The sequence below is a fragment of the Antechinus flavipes genome, chromosome 5 (assembly GCF_016432865.1).
Source record: "Antechinus flavipes isolate AdamAnt ecotype Samford, QLD, Australia chromosome 5, AdamAnt_v2, whole genome shotgun sequence".
Classification (NCBI taxonomy): Eukaryota; Metazoa; Chordata; class Mammalia; order Dasyuromorphia; family Dasyuridae; genus Antechinus; species Antechinus flavipes.
Genome location: NC_067402.1, coordinates 283,367,349 through 283,393,229, shown reverse-complemented (window position 1 = coordinate 283,393,229; position 25,881 = coordinate 283,367,349). Strand labels below are relative to the sequence as shown.

Genomic DNA, 25,881 nt, shown 5'->3' with positions numbered 1-25,881 from the left:
CGAGGACTAATTTGGCTGTGGTGCTCCCAGGTGTGGAGTCATTCCCAGAGCAGCCACACGCAGGGAGCCAGGCTGCGGCAGGCCTTGGCTCGGGGGCTCAGGGGGCACGGCTGCCTATGCCCGCTGCCCCATGGGGCGCTCTCGGCCTCTGCTCCCCCACACGAGTGCGCAGCTCTCCTCCAACGGCCCCGCCAGCCCCCTTACCCCTCCTCTGTCTCGTTGATGATGTCACAGATCTCCATGTTGAGGGACCAGTCCTCGCTCTGCAGGGATCCATCGGTGGCTCGCTCTGGGGAAAAGAGACTGGGGTCAAAAGGGCCCATTTTGGGACTTGATGACTGAGAATGTGACCAAGCACATGGTGGGTTACTGCGCGTGTCTCTGCTCCTGTGTGCTTGCAACCTACCCCCACCCTCCCCTCATCCTCACCTCCACCTTTATCTCCATTTTTACCTTCACCTCCATCCTCGCCTCATCCTCACCTCCACCTTCACCTCCATCCTCACTTCATCCTCACCTCCATCCACTCCAGTTTCTTACCTTCAGGTCCCTCCTGCAGAATGGAACCTCCCCTGAGCCTTCCTCAGCCACATCCCTCCTTTATTCCTCTCTCTAGGTCTCAATCTACTCTTTCTCAAGCAATCAACAAACCCACATTTATGCCGTGTACCTACGATGCATCAGGCTATAGGAATACCAAGAAAAAACAAAACAATCGCAGGTATCAGGGAGCTTGGGGATTTAATCCACTTATGGACATCTGGGGGACCTGGATGCAACACCTGGGGAGGGAGGGGGGATGACCCTCAGAAAAGATTCGGGGTCTCAGAGCAAAGGGGGCAGCTGGAGGGGACCAGAAAGCCCACTCCTCTCGGAGGGGAACCCTATGGGGAAGGAACCGGGTAGAAGCCAGGGCAAGGCTTCTTGAACAGAAGAGGCGACAGAAGATGAACACCCGGTTCTCTCTTGTTTTTCAAAGCTGCCTAAGAAGTAGACACCCTGACTGTTCTGCCTGCAGAGTGGGTCACAGCTCAGAGCAATGAACACCACTTAGGGCAAATAAACAATTAAGGCCGCACTCAAGCCTGCCTTAATTGGGTTCAAAAAGCGCTTCCCTTTTACCACTGGTTTGGGGGCCAAAGTCCTTCTCCACTTGCTCTTCTGCTCACGCTTCTAACACTGTTGGAGCCAGGAACTGGCTACCTTGCTGGTCCTCTATATCTCCAGGCCTTTTCATTGTCTGTGTCAGCTCCCCTGCCCCCGCCCCTACCCAGAGTGCTCTTCCCATGCCCTGGCTTTCTCCAAGTCTCAGCTAAAATCCCACCTTCAGCAAGAAGCTTTTTCTGCCTTCCCCTTCAAGGCCGGGGCCTCCTATTTACCATGTATATGTCTTTTCTCCCTCCCTCTCTCTTTTTTTTACTTAATAGTATTTTATTTTTCCAGTTACATGTAAAGACAGTTTTCAATATTTATCTCTGTAAGATTTTGAGTTCCAAATTTTTCTCCCTCCTCCCCGACCAGGAAGCGACTGATAGAGATTCTCGATACGCAATCTCCTTAAACATTTCCACACTCATCATGTCATGAAAGGAGAAAGGAAAGACAAAAAACAACCAAGTGAAAACGGTGGGCTTCGCTCTGCATTCGGACTCCCTCGTTCTTCCTCCGGATGTGTTTTCCATCGTGGATCTTTTGGAATCGCCTTAGATCGTGGCTGAGGAGAGCTCGGTCCGTCAGAGCAGATCCCCGGACAGTGGCTGTTACTGTGCACGGTGTTCTCCTGGCCCTGCTCACTTTGTGTCCGTTTGTCTAAGTGTTTCCAGGTTTCTCTGACGCCCCCGCTCACCATTCCTTCTGGGCGACAGTGTTCCCTTTCCCACACCCGGCTTTTCGGTGCGGATTTTGCATGTTGCCCCCCCTTACAGTGGGCTTCCTGTGGCACAGGGCCCGCATACAGCAGGTAGTTATGAACGCACTGACTCCACCCTCTCTGTTCTAGTGGGTTTCAGGCCCGGGAGACGACGTAGCCCCTGCACCGGGAGACAGGCCTGTCAGCCAACCAGGAGACAAACACCCAGCGGAGCCGGCCCCTGCCCTGGGAAACTCCGGCCTTGCTGGGAAGGCGCAGCCCGGCGGGGGGACGCTTTCCCTCCCTGACCTGCTCTCCATCCCACGTGCTGGCGGGCTGCAGGGAGAAAGCACTGGATTGGGGGGATGGGGACCCAGGTTCTAATCCAGCTCCGTACTTCCGCCTCAGTTTCTTCTTCTGTAATGGGGGGCAGGGGAGGCCTCCCACGGTTCCATGTCACCCACTCAGTTTCCAAGCGACACTGACTTTGGCTCTCCCTGTTCCACACTCACCAGGCCCTCGTCACTTCTCTCACTGTAGTAGCCGCCTAAGCACGCCCAGGCAGACGGGGGCGCCGCAGCGCACACGGGGCTGGGCCAGGAGTCAGGAAGACCCGAGTTCAGATCTGACCTCACCCACCCAGTGCACCTCAGTCCCTCATCTGTAAAATGGGGAATAAGCGCATCTGCCTCCCTAGGTGGTGAGGGCCAAATAAAAGTATCTGTAAAGCAGTCAGTCCGTGTCTGGTGCACAGGAGCACCGTGGGAGTGCTGCTCTTACACTGTTATCACTACGACCGCTCCCACCGGTACTACTACCCCCCTCTCCCCCCACCACCGTCCCCTCTCCCGTCGGGCGCTCTCTGCCCTGACTCTGCACGCGCCGGACGCCCGCGCCTTCCTGACAATCCTCCTCCTTCGGGCACCCTGCCGGCCGGGAAGCTGCTCCCTGCCATGGCCCCTGTGCCGCCCCGCAGGCTGTCCGTCCCCTCCCCCCTCTGCCTCCCAGCCCCCTCCCCAGCCTGGCTCAGGGCCGCTTCTCCAGCAGCCCTTTTCTACGGCCGAAGGCCCGGCAAAGCTAAACCACACGCCCCAGGAGGGAGGCACGAGGGAGCTCTCCAGGCCCGGCGGTTCCACGGCGCCATTTCCCGCTGGTGTTAGGAGGCAGGCCCCTAGAAACCCCACAAGCAACGCTCTGGGGGAGACGCGGAGGCCGGTGCTGAGCGCGCGCCCCCCGCCGGTGGGTGCCCGCTGCATCGCTCTGGGGTGGTGAGCAGCTCCCGGACCTTGCCGAGCCGCAGAACTGTCACCTGGGAATTTAAGGGGCCTGCCCCACACGAGCCAGACTTGCCCAATGGAGGGGGGGCAGGGGCAGGAATCAGCCCTGGGCAGCCCGTGGTGGTGGAAAACGCAAAGGAGTCGGCAGTGGGAGGGTCTCCGTTCCAACCCCCTTCCTTCCTCCTCCGTACAAGGCTGCCAAGGATGGGGGTGATGAGGTGCTCGGGGGGGAAGGGGCGTGCCGCCAGGGAGTGGCACCGGGCACTACCCACTCTGAGAACAGACGAGGGATTAGCAGGGAGAGGGCTCCTCCCACCGGGCATCTGCCCAGGGAAGTCAAACACCTCAGCGACACCCGGACACAGGGCGGTGTCTCCCCGAGAACAGAGCCCCAGCCCCGGCGGGGAGGCGGGCTCCGAACGGCCGGGCCCGGGACCCCGAGAAGGGCCCTGCCAGGCCCGTGACCCTCTCCGTGTGGGTGTGGGTTGGGGACTTGGCCGGCGGCGCCCAGGCCGTGGGCGGGCTGTCCCTGTCTGCTCTATAATAAGCGTGACCTCGCTCCCACCCGTCCTCTCCAGCATCAAAGAGAGACGGGGCTGGAAGCTGGCCAGGCGGCTGAGACGGAGAGGTGCCGGCCTAACCTCGGATTCGCTCCGCAGCCAGCAGAGCTTGGGTTGGAGGGAAGCGGGCAAGAGCATGACTCCCCGGGGGCTCTCCTGGGAGCTCGGCCCGGCTGCCAGCCAGAGCTGGTCTCCTGCCACCAAGCGCCCCATAAGCACGGGTCTGAGACGCCCCTGGAAAGGGGGCACATGATGGAAAACCCTCGGGCGGTCGGTGAGGGCGCCTGGCCCGGCCCTGCTGGCTGTGCAGGGCTGCCCAAGTCCCCCCCTGTTCCCACGCCCAGGGCCTCCGTCCCTGGGCTCTGTCCGCCTCCCAAAGCCCTGGACCCCAGGCTTCCGGAGCGTAACCGAGATGCTGTAAAAGCACGAACCCAGCCAGAACACCACGCAGGGCAGCCAGGAAAAGCTCTCGCCCCCTTCCCCCATCTGTCCCCAGAGTGAAGGAGGGAACTGTCTGTCCGCCAGCAGGGCTGGGACAGGGAAGGGAAGGTGCGGGAGCACAGAACTTGGGGCTGGAGGTGCTCAGGGGCCGCCGTACACGACCCTCCCCTTGGACAGATGAGAACCCCAAGCCCTCTGGAACTGACCCACCCACCCTCTGACCTCCGACCCTGGAGGGTGGCTAAATTATTGGTGAATGACTACAACCGCACTTCTCTCACTCTAGGCCAGCTCACCCCAATGATTCACATCTCCTCTTCCTGCCATTTGAGCCCTGCTCCATCTCCCGTCCCCACGTCTTTATCTCTGGGGACAGCAATCGAATGAACATGGATGTTTCCGGATAGGACGCGCCAATCGGTTAATGACCTTACGGATTAATAACTCGCCGTTCCTGAGCCTCGAAGCCCAGGTCACATAAATCTCTTTCCTAGAGGACACGTCCGTGCACTTTCCCCCACTAGAATGAAAGCTTCTTGGGGCAGGCCCATCTAACTTTGGCTGACAGCACAGTGCCCGGTACTCAGCGGGCACTAAACATGGATTCATTCCCTCACTCATTTAGTCGTTCCCTCGCTCAGACACTGCAGTGGTTGGCCATTTCCTTCTCAAGCTCATTTGACTGCTGAGGAAACCGAGGCAAACGGGGTTAGGGACTTGCCCAGAGTCCCAGCTGCCAAGTGTCGGAGGCCAGAGCTGAACTCGGGAAGCTGAGTGTTTTTGCCTCCGGGCCTGGTGCTCTACCCACTGCACCACCGAGGCCGTCCCATGAGACCTGATGGATAACAGACATTTCTGGTCTTAGATTCTAAGCTCTCAGGTACAGAGATGAGAAATACACAGGCCTGGGGGGAAGGGATCTTCCTCCCGTTCAAAATCCAAAGGTCACCTGCCAAGAGCCGTGATCCTTCATCTCTTAGTGATGTGATTCTAAGAAGGCTCTGGGGGCTGGAAAATGCCCACACTCCTCAGTCCCACAGACCTCTAAAGGTAGAAGGGACCTGAGGAATCACCTCCTTTGGTTCCACTTCCCTTCTTTCTTCCTCCTCCTCCTTTTTTTTTTTTGCTGAGGCAATTGGGGGTAAGTGACTTGCCCAGGGTCACATAGCTAGGAAATCTTAGTGTCTGAGACCAGATTTGAACTCAGAGCTTGTGCTCTAATCACTGCGCCCTCTCGCTGCCCCCACTTCCCTTCTTTTCTTTGGGTACCAAGTGATAAAGTCTCAGGATTGCACTTACACAGCCCTCTAACAGCCGAATATCATCAGATCACCTTGAAAAGGAGCCTTTAAAACATATTTATTCCAGGCTTATCAAACACCCCTCCCCAAAGAGGTGTTTTTTTTTTCTGTAGAAAAGGGGCCTTGGGGAGCCTGGGACGCCGCCCTTCTCCCCCTTTCCCACCCGGTGCACCAGATCACGTGTGCAGGATCCCCCTCTGCAGAGGGAGACATGGATTTCATATCCTCCGAGCCATCACCGACAGCAACAGCGCTACCCGAACGGGGAGACCTACAATGTACGTCTGCGTTGGCCATTTTCTCTTCTTGTAGGAGAAAGGAAAGCACACGTTCTGGAGTCTCTCTGGTTGTTTCGGAGACACAACCCCCAGAGGAGGCCACGGGGACTTATTTCTACGTAATTCTCATCATTAGTGATAAACATTCCCGGCCCGTGGGAGAGGCCGAGCCCAGGCCGGGAGGCCTCCCGTCTGTGTCCTCGAGAACAGGAGTCGACTCTCTCTCGGCGTGGAGGGGGGGCAGAAAGAACCCCACATTTGGGGTCGGAGCACACCGGGCTCAGCCGCTTACTTCTTGGGAATCCTTGGGCAAAACACTTCCTTTATCTGATCTTGGCTTCCTGGTGAATAAAACGACAGGGGGGCAAGTAAAGTAGCTTCTGCTGAGTTTGGGGAAGAGTTCCAGTCCCTTTCAGACACTGTTTTGGCAAATTTGGGGAACATGACCTTCCGTGGTCTGAGTTTCTTCATCTGTAACATGATGATATTATCTTCAGTGGCCTCAGAAACCACTTCTGGCTCCCAGTCTATAATGTGAAGGCCTCACAGGTCTCCTCTGAAAATGGTGGGCAGCAGGGTAGGGGTGCATCTGGGGGGAAGGAGGGGTGCGTCTGGGGGGAAGTAGGGGTACATTTGGGGGGAAAGTAGGGGTACGTCTGGGGGGAAGGAGGGGTACATTTGGGGGGAAAGTAGGGGTACGTCTGGGGGGAAGGAGAGGTATGTTTTGGGGAAGTGGGTACCCGCTGGCTCTGGATTCTGTGGTCTTGTAAGAACAATGTGTGTGGGAAGGTGGGATGGGTGGAGCAGGGCTAGGGCATCCATGGAGAGGCCGGGACTGAAGAAAGGGAACGAGGAGACGGGAAAATGGGGCAGGAAGAGGGAGGTTAGGAAGAACTAATCCATAGAACAGCAAGAGGAAAAAAGGAAAGAGGCCCTTGGAGGGGGGTGGGCAGGGCCGGAAGGAGGTGGTGGGCAGCGGGCAGGCTCACCCCGGGGGAGGCACTCGGGCATCCGCTCCGGCATCTGCTGACTCCGGCCCAACTCCCGGGCAGCATCTCCTGCCCCCGCAGCCAGCAGGTGGCCCAAGTGGATCACAGAGCATTAGGGCAGGGCAGGGCTCTGAGCAAACGCCCTTGGATTTACGTGGCCTGGCACCCCCAATACTGTCCCAGCTGCCTGGTCTGTGTTTGGGGGCGAAGCCGACAGAGAAAACAAGGCAACGGAGAGGGCCAGAGACAGCTGAGCTCCAAGTCTCGGGGTGGCTACCGTGCCGACCTGTGTCCTCCACTTACCGGCTGGCTAACCTTAGTTTTCTCACCTGTAAAATGGGGTAATAATAGGTCCTACTTCTCAGGTTGGGAGGATCAAATGAAACCCAATACATACCTGAGGCACACTGTCAACCTTAAAGTGCTATATGTTAGCTATAGTTAATTAGTAATTAGTCTGTAAAACTGACATCAATAATTCCCAGGATAAAGGAAACACTTTCTTGTTTAGCAGAGTGCTCTGATCCTGCAATGTTCCACTTGGACACTTGCTAGTCATGTGACTCTGGGCAGTTCAATGAGCCTTCCTCATCTGTAAAATGGGGGTAATCACACTTTATTAATTAGCTCTCAGGGTTGTGGCTTTGCGAGCTTTGGACTATGAAATAAATGTCAATTGTTATGACTAATTCCAGACTGTCGCTCACACTGAAAGAAAAACAGAAAGCAAAGGCCTTGGAAACTCAGCCAGATCGCTGGCTTAATTAGGTTTTCTCTGAACCGGGCAGACTCTAGACACCCCAGGTCTGAGACTAGATCCGTGTCAGTGCCTTAGAGAGCCACACATTTCTGTCCCGGGTCCTGCCAGCTTGATCCCGTGGCTCCTACAAGGTCATCTGGAAGGGCCGCTATCTGGATTGCTGATACGTCACCACGTCCGGTGGAGGAATGGCTGCAAGGGTAGCCAACCGAACAGGGAGAAGGGCCCACAAGGCCTTTGGTGGAGGGGCGGGCTGGCAGCCTCATCTTAAATTCCTGAAGGATTCTGGGCCATTGTCAAGCCATGAATGAACTTGAGTTAATTAGGAATTAAGAACTACAATGAAGGTCTTCCTGGGGGTATTATCTCTTTGGAGGTTTCCTTCTGTCTTCAAGATTATCTCAAGCATATTCATTCTATAACTTTTGTCCTTCTATCACCCTCCTTTCTAGAAAGATCTCACTCCCTCCTCAGTGGAATATTCCTAACAAGATACATTAAAGGGGACAACTGGATATGGCCCAGCGGGTAGAGCACCGGTCCTGGAGCCAGGAAGAGCAAGTTCAAATCCGACCTCAGACTCTTACCACTTTCCAGCTGTGACCCTGGGCAAGTTAACCCCAATTGCCTTGCTAAAAAATAAATAACTAAAAAAAGAAACGAAGATTTGCACTTTGGCAAAACCAGCCAATATGTTTTGTGTTTGTGACCCTTTTATTTACCAGTTTTAAAGGTGAGACACTAAAGCCAGGGAAGGGCAGGCCATAACCCTCATGACCCAGAGGGGGCCAGAGACGTCCCTCTCACTCCCCCTGGGACTCTCTCTCCAGTTCCCAGGTCCCTCCCCAAACAGAACCTGTTTGAGCCAGATGACGTCACTACCTCCCGTTTCAACAGCCCCGGAAGGCTCGTGGAAGCCAGTGCTGCCGGCCCCAAGGCCAGCACTCTCTGCCGAGCCGTCACTGTCCGGAGGAAACTGGGTTCATGACCTACCTCATGACCCTCACACGTCTCTTGGCAGGGGTCAGATGACCTCTACAACCCCGCTCTCAGCATCTCAAAAGCCTCAACTGGCTTTTGAAAAGGTTATTTTTAGAAACAGGGAAACAAATCCAGAGGTCAGATGAGCAGAATTCCATTTTCACATGGCCCTGGGAGGATGACCAACCCAGGCGCCTGGTATTTACTCTCTGGGTATTCTGGCACGTTCGGGCAACCTCCCCTCGGAGCCTCAGTTTCCTTGTCTGTGAAATGGGTCTTGTGATTTTTGGTGAGCTCTCTGGGGGCAGCGGTGGCGAGTTCTGCCTTTCTCTGAAGCCACAGTGCTTAGCAGAGTGCCTGGCGTACAGCAGGCACTTAATCAGTGCCCAATGATTTGACAGACTGGACCGCCCAGCCTGGTTAAGGAGAGCTCTAGATATGCTCCCATTTCATTAACACATGAAAAACTCACAGTGAGCAGGAGGAAACAAGCCATCACCAGAGAGATTCTTCTGAACTCTAATTTCTACTAAATCCCAGAAAATCCAGAAGGCCTGGCAGAGCTCTGAAGTTTAAGATCCGCCATTGGGGGTCAACGTGGCCCAGCTCTTCCCTCTAAATAGTCAAGACTCACAAAACCAGAAAGAACTGAGCCTCCGTTTCCCCTTCTGTAAAATAAAGATAATGAGGCTCAAATCACATCCTTCCCAGCCACATGGGACCAAGGGCAGAAGTGACCTGACGGCTATTATTGTTGGCCGTTATTCTGGGGTGCTGTGGAGGAGGAGACTTCTCGGGTCTCTCGTCTCTAGTTACCAGCCCACCTACCAGCAACCCCTCAGTCCTTCAGTTAAACTCCAAGGGGAAGGGACGATAATACTTAATAGGGGCAATCCTCAATTTTTGTGTGTGTCCTGGGCTCCATCGGCAGTCTGTCGAAACCTCTGGACCCCTCAGAAAGTATGTTTTTATCTACAGTTATTTTCAATGGGGTTTCTCTTTCTGTCTCTTGCTGCTAGATTTTGTTGGTAACATATAGAAATGTCGATGATTCGTGTGGATTTATTTTATATCCTGCCACTTCACCGAAGTTGTTAATTGTTTCTAGCAATTTTTTAGTTGATTCTCTAAGATTCTCTAAGATTCTCTAAATATACCATCATGGATGATCAATTCTGATGGACGTGGTCATCTTCAGCAATGAGATGAACCAAATCAATTCCAACAGAGCAGTAATGAACTGAACCAGCCACACCCAACGAAAGAACTCTGGGAGATGACCAGGAACCACTACATAGAATTCCCAATACCTCTATTTTTGTCCACCTGCATTTTTGATTTCCTTCACAGGCTAATTATACAATATTTCAGAGTCCGATTCTTTTTGTACAGCAAAATAACTGTTCGGACATGTATACATATATTGTATTTAACTTATACTTTAACATATTTAACATGTATTGGTCAACCTGCCATCTGGGGGAGGGGGTCGGGGGAAGGAGGGGAAAAGTTGGAACAAAAGTTTTGGCAATGTCAATGCTGAAAAATTATCCATGCATATAACTTATAAATAAAAAGCCATATAAAAAAATAAATATACCGTCATGATCATCCAACCATTCTGGAGAAGAATTTGAAACTATGCTTCAAGGGCTATAAAACTGAGCACACCCTTTGATCCAGTAGGGTCAGTATTGGGTCTGTATCCCAGAGAGATCATAAAGGAGGGAAAAGGACCCACATATGCAAAAATGTTTGTAGCAACTCTTTTTGTGGTAGGAAAGAATTGGAAAATGAGTAGACGCCCATCGGTTGGGAATGGCTGATTAAGTTAGGGTATATAAAAGTAATGGAACATTATAGTTCCATGAAAAATGATGAACAAGCTCATTTTAGAAAGTTGTGGAAAGATTTAAATGAACTGATGAGTGAAACAAGCAGAATCAAGAAAATATCAACAGCGAGATTGTGCAATGATCAACTATGAAAGGCTTGGTTCTTCTCAGTGGTTCAGTGAGCCAAGGCAATCCCAATAAACTTTGGATGGAAAATGCCATCTACATTCAGAGTGAGAACTGTGGAGACTGAATATAAATCAACACATGCTAGATTCACTTTTTTCCCTTCTTCTGTTCTTCTCTTTTGTTCTGTTTTTCTCTACCAATATAATTCATAAGAAAATATGCAAAAAAAAAAAGGATGTACATGTATGACCCCAGGAAAAAATGTGGGGAAAATAAAAATGAAAAAATGTAAATGAGGAAAAAATATGCCACCATACTACTTGGAATCAGTGACAATTTTGTTTCCTTATTACCTACTCTAATTTTTTCAATTTGTTTTTCTTCTCTTACTGCTACAATTTCTAATATGACATTGACGAGATAATGGGCAACCTTGTTTCATCCCTGAGCTTGTTGGGAATGCTTCCACTTATCCCCACGACATATAATGAAAAACATGTTTTTAAATCTCTAAAATAAAATGGATGGGATTACCAAAAACACCCATCATATTGAAATATAAAATATCAAATAATGTCACTAATACAAAAAAATAGGAAAACAACTCAACAAGCTCACATACTCCAGGCTCAATAGAAGCTAATTTGGTGGTGATTAAGAAACCAAATTCTGCTGACCGACACCAGGGCCAATTCTGGGATATGCTCTGGGCAGACAGAATGAGTCAGAAACACAGGTGGGACTCAGTGAATCCTGACCAACAATCCTTTGGGATGACACACTGACAGGGCCATTCTAAGGAGGAGCTTTCAGGCTCCTCCTCCCACCTTAGCTACAGCAAGGAACCAGTGGGGAGAGATCCTCCAACTGGTGGCCCAGGCTCACTGACCTCCGATTCCTTTTGGCCAGCCATAGAGCTGAGGGCAGGAGGAGCTCTCCCGCAAGCATACATAAACGCCCTTAGTTGGAGTCTCTCCAGAAACAGGCCACAGAGCCCGAATGGGGAGACACAAGACTGAGCTCTCAGTCTATCACAGATCATGGAAGCAAAAGCTATTCCATCTTCCTGAGGCTCAATGCTGCCATTTTCCAACTTTACAGGGTTGCTCTGAGGAAAGGGATTTGTAAATTGAAGCAATGGGGAAACCATGGTGATGATGAACCGACTGGGCTCACAGATGTCAACCCCTGGATAGTGGTCACTGGTTGGTTAGAACATGGAGACGCCAACAGTTCCCACATCACTGGGTTTCATAACTGCCTGGCCCATGAGGGTCACTTTCTTGAAGACCAGAGAGTATAAGAAGAACACTCATAGTGGAACCAGAGGATCTGGGTTCAAATCTCCTGATATCTTACTACCTAATGTGACCTTGAACCATTAGATTCCCTTGGCCTCCATTCCCTCCATTCCAAACTTGAGGCTCCTTTCAGACAGAAATCTGGGCTTTTCTGAACCTGGTCCCCTAAGTGTAGCCATCCAGCTTCCATCTAATGACTGTTGATAACCAGGAGGTGGGGGAGAGGGGATAACTGGGGAAGGTAAGGAAGAATCAGGTCTAGACCTTTCTGATATTGAACCCCAAAGCTGCTGAGCTGCCAGCTGTTGGTCCAAGTCTAATTCCTACTTCTACCTGATATTTGAAAAGGGGCAAAATCTCTCTTAAATCTCTTTTCCAAGCTAATTGGTCTTTTGACCAAGTCTCTTTATACAACAAGGGAAGCTAGATGGTTCAGTGGATAGAGTGCTAGATATCAGGGAGACCTGAGTCCAAATCTGGCCTGAGACATTTACTAGTGACCATGGGCAGGCCATTTCGCTGTTTGCCTCAGTTTTCTCATCTGAAAAATGAGCGTAAGAAAGAAATGACCAACCACTCTAATACCTTTGCCAAGAAGACCCCAAATGGGATCATTAAGAGTAAGACATGACTGAAAAACAACTGAACAAACAAACCACACAGCATGATTTCTAGACCAATTCATATTGCTTATTCTCTAGATTTCTTCTAGAACCCATCAACACCTTCATTAAAATCTTCTGGAACCCAACAACCTCATTAAACTCTTCTAGAATGCAACATCCTCATTAAAACACGTTAGCACCCAAAATCCTCATTAAAGTCTTCTAGAACTTTTTAGAACTCACCAATAACTCTTATTAATACTGCAGCACCCTGGCCTGCCAATTCTGTTCATCCTCTCTGGGTGGAAGGCCCAGGGAGTCTTTTTGGCAGCAGCCTCCCAGAGTGAGTTGGCCATGTTGAACTCTGGCTCCCTCCTTTGTTAGGGTACCCCAGAATAAAGGCCAGCAATAGCCGTTGGGTCACTCTTGAAGATTTACAAAGCTTTTATCTCATGCGGTCTTTATAACCATCCCGAGGAGGATGTGATTTAAGCATGATTATCTTTATCTTACAGATGAGGAAACTGAGGCTCATTCCTTCCTGTTTTGGGAGGCTTGGCTGTTTATAGGGAAGGGCAGGGCCACGTTAACCTCAGATGGCAGATCTTGTTCTTAAACTTCAAAGCCCGGTGGAGCCTTAGGTACCTTCTGGGACAATGGCAGGCTTAGAAAAAGGGTCACATGTTTAGAAGCAGTTTTCCTTAAGCCTCTGTACTTGCTTAGGACATAGTTTCCAAATGATTAATTCCAGGGAGTTGCGGCTCGGTGCAGTGTGAGCTGTTGTCTTAGTCTCCTGGCTGCCACTCCCTGAGCCAGATGCCCCGCCCTGCCCTGCCTCCCTTAGCCCGGCTGGGAACCACAAGGGGGAATCACATTATGCTTTCACAGTAGAGAAAAGCACTCCTTTCTCTCCCACATCCCCAAATGTGCGGCAGTCAACTTGCAATTGAAACCTCCCGTGTGTTGTGTCCTCCATGTGAATAAAAAAGGGACCATCTAACTTTTCTACTTGTATCCCCAGTGCTTAATAAATGATTATCCATCCATCCATCTGCACTACCCACCTACCCATACCTCTCTCTGTCCATCCATCCATCTATCCACCCAACCATCCATCCATTATCCATGCAGGGTGGCTAACCGGGGGCTAACTCAACTGCAGACTCTTTCCTGAAACAGAAAGGCCAGAAGGATTCTGGGAAGATGGCAGAGCAGGTCAGAATGGTCACGGGAGGCTGTTAAGACAGAGGTAGACCCTGTGTGACAACACCAGAGGCTACCTTAGCTGTTGAGGTGATTCTAGGAAGGGTTTGGGAGGTGAGGAGTTAACCTTTCCTAATCCAGGGGCTCCGGCATGCTAAGGGACTTTGGATAATAAACGATCACAAGGAAAGGCAGAGAAAATCCTGGATTTACTCGTTTCTCTGCCCCAACGGGGAAGAACAAAGCCCATTCACTCAGTCTTACTCAAGGCAGATGCCAAGATCCAGATTCCCAAGATGGGATTAGTCTTGGAAACTGCTTGATCTTACGGTGTGAAACCCAAGCCCTGTGTGAATCTGGGTGCAGGACAGCTTGGGCTCTCTCGGCACAGGGAAAGCTTTGCAGGCACTGGACAAAGAATCAAAGAGACCCTTGCTGAGACTCAGTTTCCTCATCTGCAAAATGCCTGTCACAGCCTTGGTCTGAGGGTCAGGCATGATGTTTGTTAAGCTCTTTAAATACCAGCAGCAGCCATGGCACCTCCGGGACCACTCCCAAATGACATTCTTTGGTTATTCCCAGGTTTCAAAGGCAAAAGATTACAGATGATTTGGGTCAGGCAGTGTGGCCTGATGGAAAGTGCACTGGATTAGAATCCTGACTTTAAAGCTGCCTCATCTGGGATCATTCAACTCTGGCCCTGCTTCTTTCAGGCCTCAGTTTCCCTTCCTGTAAAATGAGGAGAGTGGCCGCAAATAATTTCTGAAGGTCGCTCCAAGCTCTAAAAACCACAGCTTCTTCTATTTCTGGAAAACCAATTGTGATTTTCATTCTGAACTTAAGGTGCGGCTCCTTCCGACCCCAAGTGGTCCACGGCAGTGCCGTGATGTCTGCTCCTTCCTGCACGCTCACCCTGGGGAGGTTTCTGGGAGCTCTCCCCAACTACTCCTGCCAGCTCAGTCCATCCGCTAACCCCACAGGCCCCCAGCTCTGGATGTGCAGCAGGAACTTTCCTACAGTCGGCGGGCCCTCCCCTCCAGCCCCGGGATTGCTGGAACAGCATGATTCATTCTCTTCCGAAGCCGCAGGAAGGGCCCTAGCACACCATAATCACAGGACTGGGCAAATGAGATCATCCCCTCTTCTGCTTGCTACTCCCCCTCTCCCCATGACAGTTCTGGGGCTAAAAGGATGTCTCACTGGGTGTTCCCTCAATACACTTAAGTGCCCAATGAGCAGTGACCTCATTCAACCAGAATAAGAAGCCTTCTTGGATACCTCCACTGAGGGGGACCTCACTACCTTCCAGAGGCAGCTGACTGTCCTTTTAAATAGCTGTCATTTTTAGGAACTCTTCCCTGATGTCAAGGCTGGCTGCCTTTGGCTCTGCACCTCTCATCCGCCGGCCCGGGCTCTGCCCTCTGGGGCCGGGCCCAAGCCAAGTGGTTCCTTCCCCAAGACGACCCTTCCAAACTCAAACACGGCCCCCTCTCCGCCTCTTTCCAAATCCTCACTTCTTCTCTGAGACACAGAGGTCTCCTAGAGGGAGGGGGCTGGAAAGTTACCGGGCAACAAGCTCCGAACCAAACCTGGAAGAGGGGGACCTCCGCGGAGCGACAAAGCGGAACTGCGGACTTGGCCACGGGCCGGGCTCATTGAACTACGAGAGCTCTGGGAAACGGTGGCTGAGAAAGGATGACCCAGAGGTTTCAAATACGGCAACAGCTCTCTCCAGAGAGGGTCCAAAAAGCCTGGGTTTGTGTCTTTGCTTTCAGTAGCTACAGGACTTCAGTGAAAAGCCCTTCTCTGAGCCTCAGTTGTCTCATCTGTAAAACACGGATACCACCAGAACCAGCGAAGTCTCAAGATAGAGATGAGCCATATATGAGTGTAGTTTCCATTGAAGGGGAATTTCCTGATAATGCTGGGTTGTGCGGAGCATCCTGGGAGAACTCCTGTGGCAGCTCTCATTTGGAAGGAGAACCTGGGATCTGTCTGGCACAAGTATTCATACCGAAAGCCACCATCACTTTTTAAAATAGCGCTTCCCTCAAAGCTTCATGATGTCAGGAGAAAGGAAGGAAGGCCCCTCTCCACTGTGACATGTCCCCTCCTCCAACTTCTGGTAGGATGTGGACAAGAGAGGCACAGAATGGCAGTCTGGGATAGGGGGGGAGTCTGTGTTGGTGGAGGGAAGCACCACTGGAGAATTCCCTACAATGTTCCTCGCAACTCAACATTTAAAAAATGAAGGCCCCAAATGAATAAGTAAAAAACTGTTTTGCATAACTCTACAAGTGTAAGTGATAGCCTAGTCCTTCATTTCTCAATGAGCAGGGAGAGCTGTAGGGAGGGGGAGAATCTGAACTCAAAGGTTTTAAAAAAGGATGCCCCAAATAAATGAATTAAAAAAAGGAAACCGTAAATTAAACAATGTGCCTGGAAGTGCAACCCCATCAGAAAGGGAACACCCAGGGACGTGAGATGATTTGCCATAATCTGCTAGGGACGGGCGAGGAGGCCCCAAATCCAAGAACTGTGTCCTTTCTACAAAACTACAACTCCTTCCTCCTTCAAATATCCTGTTCCTACCTGTTTTCCTAAGGCTTCCTGAGCCCCTTAGTTCCTGTCTTTACTTATACAACCTGCCCCACTCTCCTCTCTGTATCTGTCTCTCCTCTCCCTTCCTCCCTGTCTCTTTCTGTCCCTGTCTTTCCTCTCTCCTTCCTTTCTCTCTCTCTCTCCTCTCTTTCTGTCCTTTCTTGCCTCTCTCCTTTCTCTCTCTCTCTCTCTCTCTCTCTCTCCTCTCTCCTCTTTCTGTCCCTGCCTCTCCTCTCTCCTTCCTTTCTCTCTCTCTCCCTCTCTCCTCTCTTTCTGTCCCTGCCTCTCCTCTCTCCTTCCTTTCTGTCTTACCTCTCTGCTTCCTCTCTCCCTCCCTCCCTCCCTTCTGTCTCTCCTCTCTTTCTCTCTCTCTCTCTCCTATCTGTGTCTCTGATTTTGACTTTCTCTGCACCCGGACAGTTCTCTGGGTTGGACTGCTTTGAAACGCCCAGGCCCAGCCCCCCTCCCCTGCCTTTCAGCCCTGTCCCAGTTTGCCCTACCTTTCCAGGCCCCACTCTACAAGGGCCCTCATCTCGTTCAGCCTCAGCTGATCACCTCTCATGTGCCTCCTTTGGGCTGACGCCAGTCCCACTGGCCTTTTCACAGCCATTATTCCCCTCTGTTCTGTGATACTCTCGGGTGGGTAGGGCAGGGACTTTATCTGTTTCAATGCTGGGTTGAGACAAGAGACATTCAGTAACTTGTTTCAGACCGTGAGGAACCCACCAGGCTGTCTTTACTACAGAATCTCACCGGGTTAAGAATTGGGAGGAGGGGCAGCTAGGTGGCACAGTGGACAGAGCACCAGCCCTGAAATCAGGATGTCCTGAGTTCAAATCTGGCCTCAGACACTTAACTCTTCCAAACTGTGTGATCCTGGGCAAGTCACTTAACCCAACTGCCTCAGCCCAAAAAAAAAAAAAAAAAAGAAGAAGAAGAAGAAGAATGGGGGGGACCTATGAGAGATATCTGCTCTGGATCTCTTCTGCTTTATGATACGGCCTTTACTACCCAGGCTGTTTAATGTGGTGTACGGTTTAGCATGCTTGTTGAAAGCTAATTTCTGCCACATGATTTTCCTGTTTTCCTAGAAGTTTATGTCAAATAGGGAGTTCTCCAGGTAAATTTCTTTTTTTTTTAGGGGGACGAAAGAGTTAACAAACTCTGGGTTCCTGAGTGCAATTGTTCCCGATTCTTTGCTGGTTGTTCTGTCCCAGCGATCCGCTTCTAATTGTTGCCTTAGAATACAAGGACCAGAAGTGAGCTTCTTACTTTTTGTCATTGTTGCTCTTGATCTTTTAGATCTTTTGCTCCTCCAAGTGAATTTTGTTATCATTTTGTCTCGTTCTCGAGGTATTTCCTCATGAGTGCAGTTGGGAATGTCTCTGCCGGGAAGGACCCAGAAGCCATCTACTTCATCCTTCAGCACACTAGGAATCCCTTTGCGAAGATTCCAGCCTGAGGGGCTGAAAAACCAGCTCTTCTCACCCACTCTGTTCCACTTCTGTAAAATCCACCTTCTCTAACTTGCACCTTATCTATATTCCTGCCCTCTGGGGTCAAAAAGAATGAATCTCACTCCTAAATGGTGGCTCTTCAAATTCTTGGAAGAAATCTATCGGGTCCCACCTATGTTTTATCCAAATGAGACACTGGGTTTTCTTCGAAATCCTACAAAGGCAGCTAACAAGCATAGAACAACTGCAACTGGATGCTGCAAAAATACAGGCCTGAATTCAAAGAAGATATATGAGAAGACATCTCCCCTTGTTCCCTCCTATCTGCCCCAACTCTGGGGACTGCAGGTGTGGAATACTGAGCAGAACAGTAGTTTTTTTGGATGTGTGGATTCCCTTTGCTGAATATTTTTTCTTTCTCTCTTTTTTTTTTAAGTGGGGGGGAGTGTCTCTCTCTCTCTCTCTCTCTCCTTTCTCGCATGTTCTCTCTTTCTTTCTGTCTTTCTCTCTGTCTCTTTTGGGTGAAGCAATTATGGTTAAGTGATGTGGTGAAGGTCACACAGCTAGTGTTTTGCAGATTAGCCCTCAGATCCTCCTGACTTCAGACTTTATCCACCGTGCCATCTAGCTTCACCCCTTTCCATATTAAAATTGTTTTAAGCTACGTCTCTCTGGGAGGGGAAAGAAAGGGACACAGGAGGAAATCTCAATGATAGAAAAACACTAGATCTCAAAAGTCTATTATTATTTTAAAAGTCCAGATTACTTATGATTCCCTTAAGTCGCTCTGCCTGCTCTGTTCCAGTTGTTGATATTCTCTCCACCCAGCCTAGTTCCTTCACTCCCCATTTCATCCTTCTAGATTAAAAAAAAAAAAAAATGGCAGTCCTTCCCCAAAGAAACTAGAAGATCATTCCCAAATCTTCATTTCCATCTTTTCATTTGCTCGGGGGGAAAATACTCCTTCACTGTCCCACTAATCAGAAACTAAACATTCCCAAGCTGGAGCTCCAACCCTTTTCCACTGAAACATTCCCTAAAGACTCTGTCATCTTTCCATCTAAACATTCCTCCCAAAGGCGACACCATCCTTCTGTTTAAGCAGGTATATCTTGTTTCCCGAATCCTATCAATGATAGGATCTACCCAAACCAGGCTTGCAAGACCAGAAACAATTTGTGTTCTTCTTCTTCCCACTCAACTATTAGGGAAAAATGGAAGGACGATAATCGGATGCATAGGAGTCACGGGAGTTAATCTTGGAGAAGGAAATTAACGACTAGGCAAATGTTTATTAAGCATTTGCTATGTGCTAGGGATTTTTTTTTTAATGAGACAGTTCCTTCCCTCATGGTGCTTACTTTCTATGACTTGGAGAAGGCAGGGGATGATATACCTTCCAGTACGGGAGAGGGTGTAAATGTGGCCCTGGAGGCCAGACCTGGGAGCAATGTGTTGTAACTCTAGAGAAGCTGATTTCAGTGGGAGAGAAAACTTGAATCATTTAAGCTCTCACTAGCACAACAGGCCAACTCAGGCAGGAGTCGGTGAGTCCCTCTTTATAAGATGTTCAGAGGCTGCTGGCCGCCACATTAGGGATTCATGATTGGAGGAGAGGCTGGATAAGATGGTCTCCAGAAGAGATCTCTGCCAGCTGTAAATATGATACAAAATCCCACAACGGCCTCCGGTGAACTCTGCTTTTATGAGTGTCTCACTTTGCACAAAAGATTTCTCCAGAGTATCCTTTTCCTTTCATCTAGAAATGCGGTGAAGAAATGGCCATTTCCTTGTTGCTGTTGGGAAATGTCTCTAAGTGGCACAATGGCTAGGCTCAGGAAGCTCTGAATTCACATCTGGCCTAGCTGTGTGTCCTTGGTTAAGTCACTTAACCTGTATGCCTCAGTTTCCTCAAGGGGAAAAAGGGGATCATAACAGTACGTACCTCCCAGGGTCGTGAGGATCAAATAATTTAACATTTGTAAAGTGTTTGGCACAATGCCTGGTATGTAGTAGGTGCTTAATAAATACTTATTCCCTTATCTACTTCTTTAAGTATGGTATTAAAAACCTATATATATGAAGTTTCCCTATAGGTCTTTTTTTAAGCAGACGGTCTCCTTAAAGAAGATCTATGACTCAGTCAGTTTGGGTGGAGTCTTCCAGATGTGGGAGACAAATGGCTGCTGGAGTACTGGCTTCTGAAATAGGTGGGAGCTGCCAGGAGGGTACCTCAAGACCGTGGCAGCGGGCCAAGTGAGAGAAGGAATTCCTGAGCTGGATTTTTCTCTGAGGCAATACGGTGGGCACGGTAGGCTGTGAGGCGGGTACCAGTGCTAGACGGAGTGACCTTGTTAGCCTACGAAGAGAGCTGAGCATGGAGTCCAGAGCTCCTGAGATGGAAGGGGTGTCTGACCACCTTATTAGGTAGATGAAGGAGAACTGGTCCCCAGAGTGTCACGTCCGAGATCACACAAGCAGAGGCAGAGGCTGAATTTGAACTCGGGGCCTCTGACTCTAGACGCAATATTCTTTCCATTGCATCATGCTATATCCCAGGAATTATTTAGTACGAGATTTCTCTACTCTGTAATCTGAGAGTTCTATAATCTGAGTTTTTCTTTTGCTTCCTACACTTACCTTAAACAAGTCCATTAAGTAACCTACCTTCTGTCTAAGAGGAGAGGGGAAGAAGGGACATTTAGACCGGTGAGGAACTGGTGGCAGTGATGGAGGCCACAGCTCAGTATTACAAGTAGTAAGAATAGCTGGCATTTATATAGCTCTTTAGTGTTTGCAAAGTGCTTTACAAAGCCTCATAACAACTCTGGAAGAGAGATGCTTTTATTAGGCCCATTTCACAGATGAGGAAACTGAGGCACAGAGAGGCAAGTGATTTGCCCAATGTTACACAGGCAGGAGACAGAACAGAATGAAAGCTAGATGGAAGCTTCAAATCTTACTTATTCTGCCCCTGAAATTATCCAAGAGGTCCCATAGCTGGGAAACAGGATTCCTAAACTGTAGTCTGTCTCTAAGACCTAAGCTTTGGTGCTAGCAGGACCTGTCCTTGGACAGTACTCAGAAAATGCTTAGATGGTCACCAGATGTAACCACAAGGGATTACTGATTAATCTGGAAACCTCTTCCCACCGGCTGTTGCCTTGGTGAAGGGGCCCGTGGATGGAGGAACAATATGCGCCAGGAAGGTTAGCATTAACTAAATTATATTTGCCAGCCTGCAGAGATGGGGAGTTCAGGGATCGTGTGCATCCCACGGGCTGGAAGACAGTCATCTATTAGAGAAGAGGATATTCAACTCTGCCTGTTTGGGCCAGTAAATGAGTATAAAACCAACATATTTTATTTTAACATTATTATTATTATTGAATCACAATTGAACAAGTATCCTTGTTCCATGATCAGCACAGACCCAAGGAGAGCAACTCATTAGTAGGAGTCCTGGCCCCACAGATCGAGGAAGAACCGTTTTAGTTTCCGTACAAATTTGGACTCTCCTCTCCCAAAGAAGATGGCCTTGGGCCAACAGGGAATCTGGGGTGAACCTAGGTTAGTGCTCATTCTCCCTCCAAGAGAAGTAACAGAATGACTGGACTATTCAATAAATGTTTCCCAGGGGCCACTAAGTACAGATCACTGGATTAGTAAGGGCTCACGGGCCTACTATGTGCACAACACTGCAATAGTATAGATTTAAGGGCCTACTATGTGCAAACCACTGGACTGGTAAGAGTTTATGAGATTAATGGGTTTATTATGTGCAGAACACTGGGCTAATGTGGACTTATAGGTCCACTATGTACACAACACTGGGTTAGAAAGGGCTTATGGGCTGACTATGTGCAGAACACCACATCAGTATGGACTTATAAGTCCTACTATATGCAGACCACTGTTTTAATAAGGCTTGTGGACCTATTATGGGCAGTTCATTGGGTTAGTAAGGACTTGTGAGCTTATGTGTGAGAACACTGGGCTAATAAGGACTTCCCAGCCTACTATGTTCAGAACACTGGGTTGGTATGGATTCACATGCTCTGTGCTTTTAGATTCGGGGCCCTGGCCACCATCTGACTACTGAGTGTCAGTGGCCTTCCCTATGAAATGGGCACGATAATAACTGGATTCTCTAGCCCATGAGGCCATCGTGAATCTCAGAAGGCTAAAGAAACTCAAGTCACATCCGTTCCTTAGTCCCCTGAGTTTTGGGTCAATGCCAAAGGTAGTGGCTGATTCTGGGGGCGCCCGTGATTACTAAGGGACCTGCCCGGCTCCTTCTAATACACTGAGATCTCTGGGGGCTGGGGAAGGAGAGGAAGAGCTCAAGCTAACAAGAGGAGCTCACTTAGCCTTTTTAAGCTTCTGGTGAAGGCCCTATTCTATACAGAGCCTCAGGAAAACCTGTCACAGCCAAAAACACTGGCACAAGTAAGGGGGCCGCCGTGGGGCAAGGAGAGAGCTGGGTTTGAGTCTTGCCTGGGATACTACGTGGTGCTGAGGAGTCACTCATCTGTAAAACGGAGACAACATCTCTCAGACTTCCTTGGAGGGACTATTGTGCCTACACGCGGCGGTTCTCCACTGCCCTGTCCTGCCCTAGCGGGGTCTGTGGCCCCCAGCCCAGCCTGTACCCTGGCTGCCCTCCTGCCCGGGTGGCCGTCCTCCTCACTCCTGGGAGAGCTTTCTCCGCGTGCTGGCGCGGAGAGCGGGCCTTCGCCATGATGCGGCGAGTTGCGCCGGCCCCGGAGGGCCGGTTCCCCCCAAAGTCCGGGACAGACGGCGCCTGTCAGCACAAAGGGCCAGGTTTTACGAGCCCGCAGCCGCTCTTGGCCGGAGCTCGCGCTCCCCAGGCCGGAGAGTGACTCACGGTCAGATGCCCTGCCCTGAGTGCGGGAGGAATCCGGGACCGGAGCCCTGCAGAACCAAGGCTGGAAGCCCAGAACCGGGGCATGAGCGGCGGGCCGCCCAGCAGCAGAACCCAAGTTTTTCGGGTCTAAGTTCCACATTCCCTTCACTCACTAGCAGGTACCCCAGGAGAGGGACTTATGGGAAAGAAGGGGAGAGAAGGGGGACCGTCACCACAACTCTGGGGGCTCGGGGCTGTTGTTATTCCTACTTCCCAGCCGAGGAAACTGAGGCAGGCTTAGTTATGACTGTCTTACCTAGAAAAATACTCAGCCAGGAGCAGATGGAGCTTTGCACCTGCTCTCATGAGGCCCACGCTCACAGCAGTGCCAAAGTGAAAAGCTCTGCCCCCTCCCCTCAGTAAGCCCCAGGGGCTCCCGTCAGTCCCTCTGCCCCCTCCCCTCAGTCCCTCTGCCCCCTCCCCTCAATAAGCCCCTGGGGCTCCCGTCAGTCCCTCTGCCCCCTCCCCTCAGTAAGCCCCCGGGGCTCCCGTCAGTCCCTCTGCCCCCTCCCCTCAGTAAGCCCCAGGGGCTCCCGTCAGTCCCTCTGCCCCTCCCCTCAGTAAGCCCCCGGGGCTCCCGTCAGTCCCTCTGCCCCCTCCCCTCAGTAAGCCCCCGGGGCTCCCGTCAGTCCCTCTGCCCCCTCCCCTCAGTAAGCCCCTGGGGCTCCCGTCAGTCCCTCTGCCCCCCCCTCAGTAAGCCCCTGGGGCTCCCGTCAGTCCCTCTGCCCCTCCCCTCAGTAAGCCCCTGGGGCTCCCGTCAGTCCCTCTGCCCCCTCCCCTCAGTAAGCCCCCGGGGCTCCCGTCAGTCCCTCTGCCCCTCCCCTCAGTAAGCCCCCGGGGCTCCCGTCAGTCCCTCTGCCCCTCCCCTCAGTAAGCCCCCGGGGCTCCCGTCAGTCCCTCTGCCCCCTCCCCTCAGTAAGCCCCCGGGGCTCCCGTCAGTCCCTCTGCCCCCTCCCCTCAGTAAGCCCCAGGGGCTCCCCTCAGTCCCTCTGCCCCTCCCCTCAGTAAGCCCCTGGGGCTCCCGTCAGTCCCTCTGCCCCTCCCCTCAGTAAGCCCCCGGGGCTCCCGTCAGTCCCTCTGCCCCTCCCCTCAGTAAGCCCCAGGGGCTCCCCTCAGTCCCTCTGCCCCTCCCCTCAGTAAGCCCCCGGGGCTCCCGTCAGTCCCTCTGCCCCCTCCCCTCAGTAAGCCCCCGGGGCTCCCGTCAGTCCCTCTGCCCCTCCCCTCAGTAAGCCCCAGGGGCTCCCCTCAGTCCCTCTGCCCCTCCCCTCAGTAAGCCCCTGGGGCTCCCGTCAGTCCCTCTGCCCCTCCCCTCAGTAAGCCCCCGGGGCTCCCGTCAGTCCCTCTGCCCCTCCCCTCAGTAAGCCCCCGGGGCTCCCGTCAGTCCCTCTGCCCCCTTCCCTCAATAAGCCCCTGGGGCTCCCGTCAGTCCCTCTGCCCCGTCCCCTCAGTAAGCCCCCGGGGCTCCCGTCAGTCCCTCTGCCCCTCCCCTCAGTAAGTCCTTAGGGGCTCCCCCTCTCCTCCACACCACCCAGGCTGCTCGCACTTTCTTCTGCCTCCACGCTGCTCCTGCTGCTCCCTGACTCCCACCTCTGGGCCTTTGCATTGGCCGGACCCCCTTCTTGTTTCTGAAGCCCCCTGCGAACGCCTTCCCTCTACTCTGCACCTGTTTCACGCGCGTCTCTGCTTTCATGCCCCCTCCCCCCTCTGCCACCTCTCCCCTCCTCCAGAGGCTTCTAGATTTTCCTAAAGTATCCCCAGTGCGGAGCACACAGCAGGCGCTTCATCTATGCTTTTTCAGCCAGAGGGCAGATGAAGAGCAAGGGGCTTACAGCCAAAAGCAAGGACTCCGGCGGCTGTTCTACCGGGCAGTAAGCCCTTGCTGCGTGCTCCCCCGCAGCGCAGTTGGAGCTCAGGCGGGAGCTTAGTGCCTTCTGTCTCCTTCCCTCAGTTTCCTTATCTGGACGTCTTGCTTGCACCCCGTCCCCCAGCCAGCTCCTGAGCTCAATGGATGCCGACGGATGTGGGACCGAATTTCCAGGGGGCAGACGAGGACACTGAGGCTCAAGAGAGCGGGCTTGCCCAGGGTCACCTGGGTCGTGAAGTGTCGCATTTGAACTCGGGTCCTCCGCCTCCAGAGGCGCTTTCCTTTAAATCCCGCCGCCTCTAAAGTCCCTTTCCGCGCCGGACCTCCCGCTCCCGCCCGGGTCACAAGTGCCGAGCGCTCCGACTCCCTGTCCTAGTGGCAGACCCCGGGGAAGACCTACGCGGGCGCCCGGAGCCCCGGGAGTCCCTGACTCCCGGGGGCGGGGACGCTGCGGGCCCTTTAAGAGAGAAAACTTTCTGCCCGGCTCCGGGTACCCTTTCAGGCACTGATTGGATGAGCCGCGGTCTCTGGAGCCCGCCCCCACGCAGCCTATAGGCCATAACTCCCGCTAGTCATCACGGAGATGCTTTCTATTGGCTGACAGACCTTGTCATTCTGCGCTCTCGGGAGGGCGAGGGGGGAGGATCGCCCGAGTCCCCAAGAGCTGGGGATTCGAACCCGAAGGGTCCCGGGGGGCGGAGGCCAACGTTGGGGAGGCTGGGACGCGCGAGGCACTTACCGATGCGCTGTCCCACAGGAGAGCTGAACGGGTTCCCTAGGAGAAAATCCATGGTCGCCGCTGCCACACCTCCGAGCCCAAGGGATCAGCTGACAGCAACTGCCACGGCCGCGGAGCCGTCACGTGACTAGCCTCCTTTTGGAGCCGCCGGCCGGGGGCGTAACCATAGGCCCCGCCCCGTTACGTGCCAATCACCGACACGAGTCGGGAGGCGGTGGGGAGGTGGGAAGGGGAGGCCCTTTCTGCTGGAGCGTCAGCGTCCTGACGTCACTGCGCTCTTATCTGCGGGAGCGGGGGGCCCTTACCCCCTCACCCTCCTCCCCTGATTAGCAAAGATCGTCGAGATCAACCCTCTGGCTCCCCTTCTCTTCCCAAAACGCGACTGTAGGGGCCGCCTCTCTCATCTAGCTCCACCCTCTCTTTTTACGGCTGAGGTCCGGAAAGGGGGCGGGGCTTGCCCGAAGCCACAAAGCCCACGACTGGTTGCCTCCCAGCCTCAGTTTGCTCATCTGTACAATGGGGCGTTGGCCTGGATTTTTTTGGAATCATTAGGACATCTGGTGCTTTGTAAGGCTTGGCACCTTGGGCACCTGTGAAAAAAATAAAACGAGTGCTATGTTCACTTTTTTCTTCTTCTGCCGTGGATTCTCCCTTTTGTTCTGATGTTTCTGTCCCAACATGATTCATAAAGAAATGTGTATTTAAAAAAGTTAATATACATGTAAAAAATTACATATGTGGGAAAAAATAAAAATAAATAAAAATAAAAGGAGTTTGACCAGAT

At 51.8% G+C, this 25,881-nt stretch overlaps 1 protein-coding gene across 4 annotated transcripts in view; it reads right to left on the bottom strand.

The window, feature by feature from the left end:
- Positions 1–25,739, bottom strand: part of TOM1 (target of myb1 membrane trafficking protein) — a 49,550-nt gene extending 23,811 nt beyond the window's left edge. The window contains exons 1-2 of one of the 4 annotated variants that reach the window (XM_051961613.1): positions 25,098–25,739; positions 205–289 (exon numbers count right to left, since the gene is read on the bottom strand). In XM_051961613.1, coding sequence (XP_051817573.1) covers positions 205–289; positions 25,098–25,149 — 137 coding nt within the window. In that variant the 5' untranslated portion in view covers positions 25,150–25,739. The remainder of the gene's footprint in view (positions 1–204; positions 290–25,097) is intronic. The other 3 variants (XM_051961615.1, XM_051961614.1, XM_051961616.1) reach the window with 3 other exon arrangements.
- Positions 25,740–25,881: the final 142 nt, after the last annotated feature.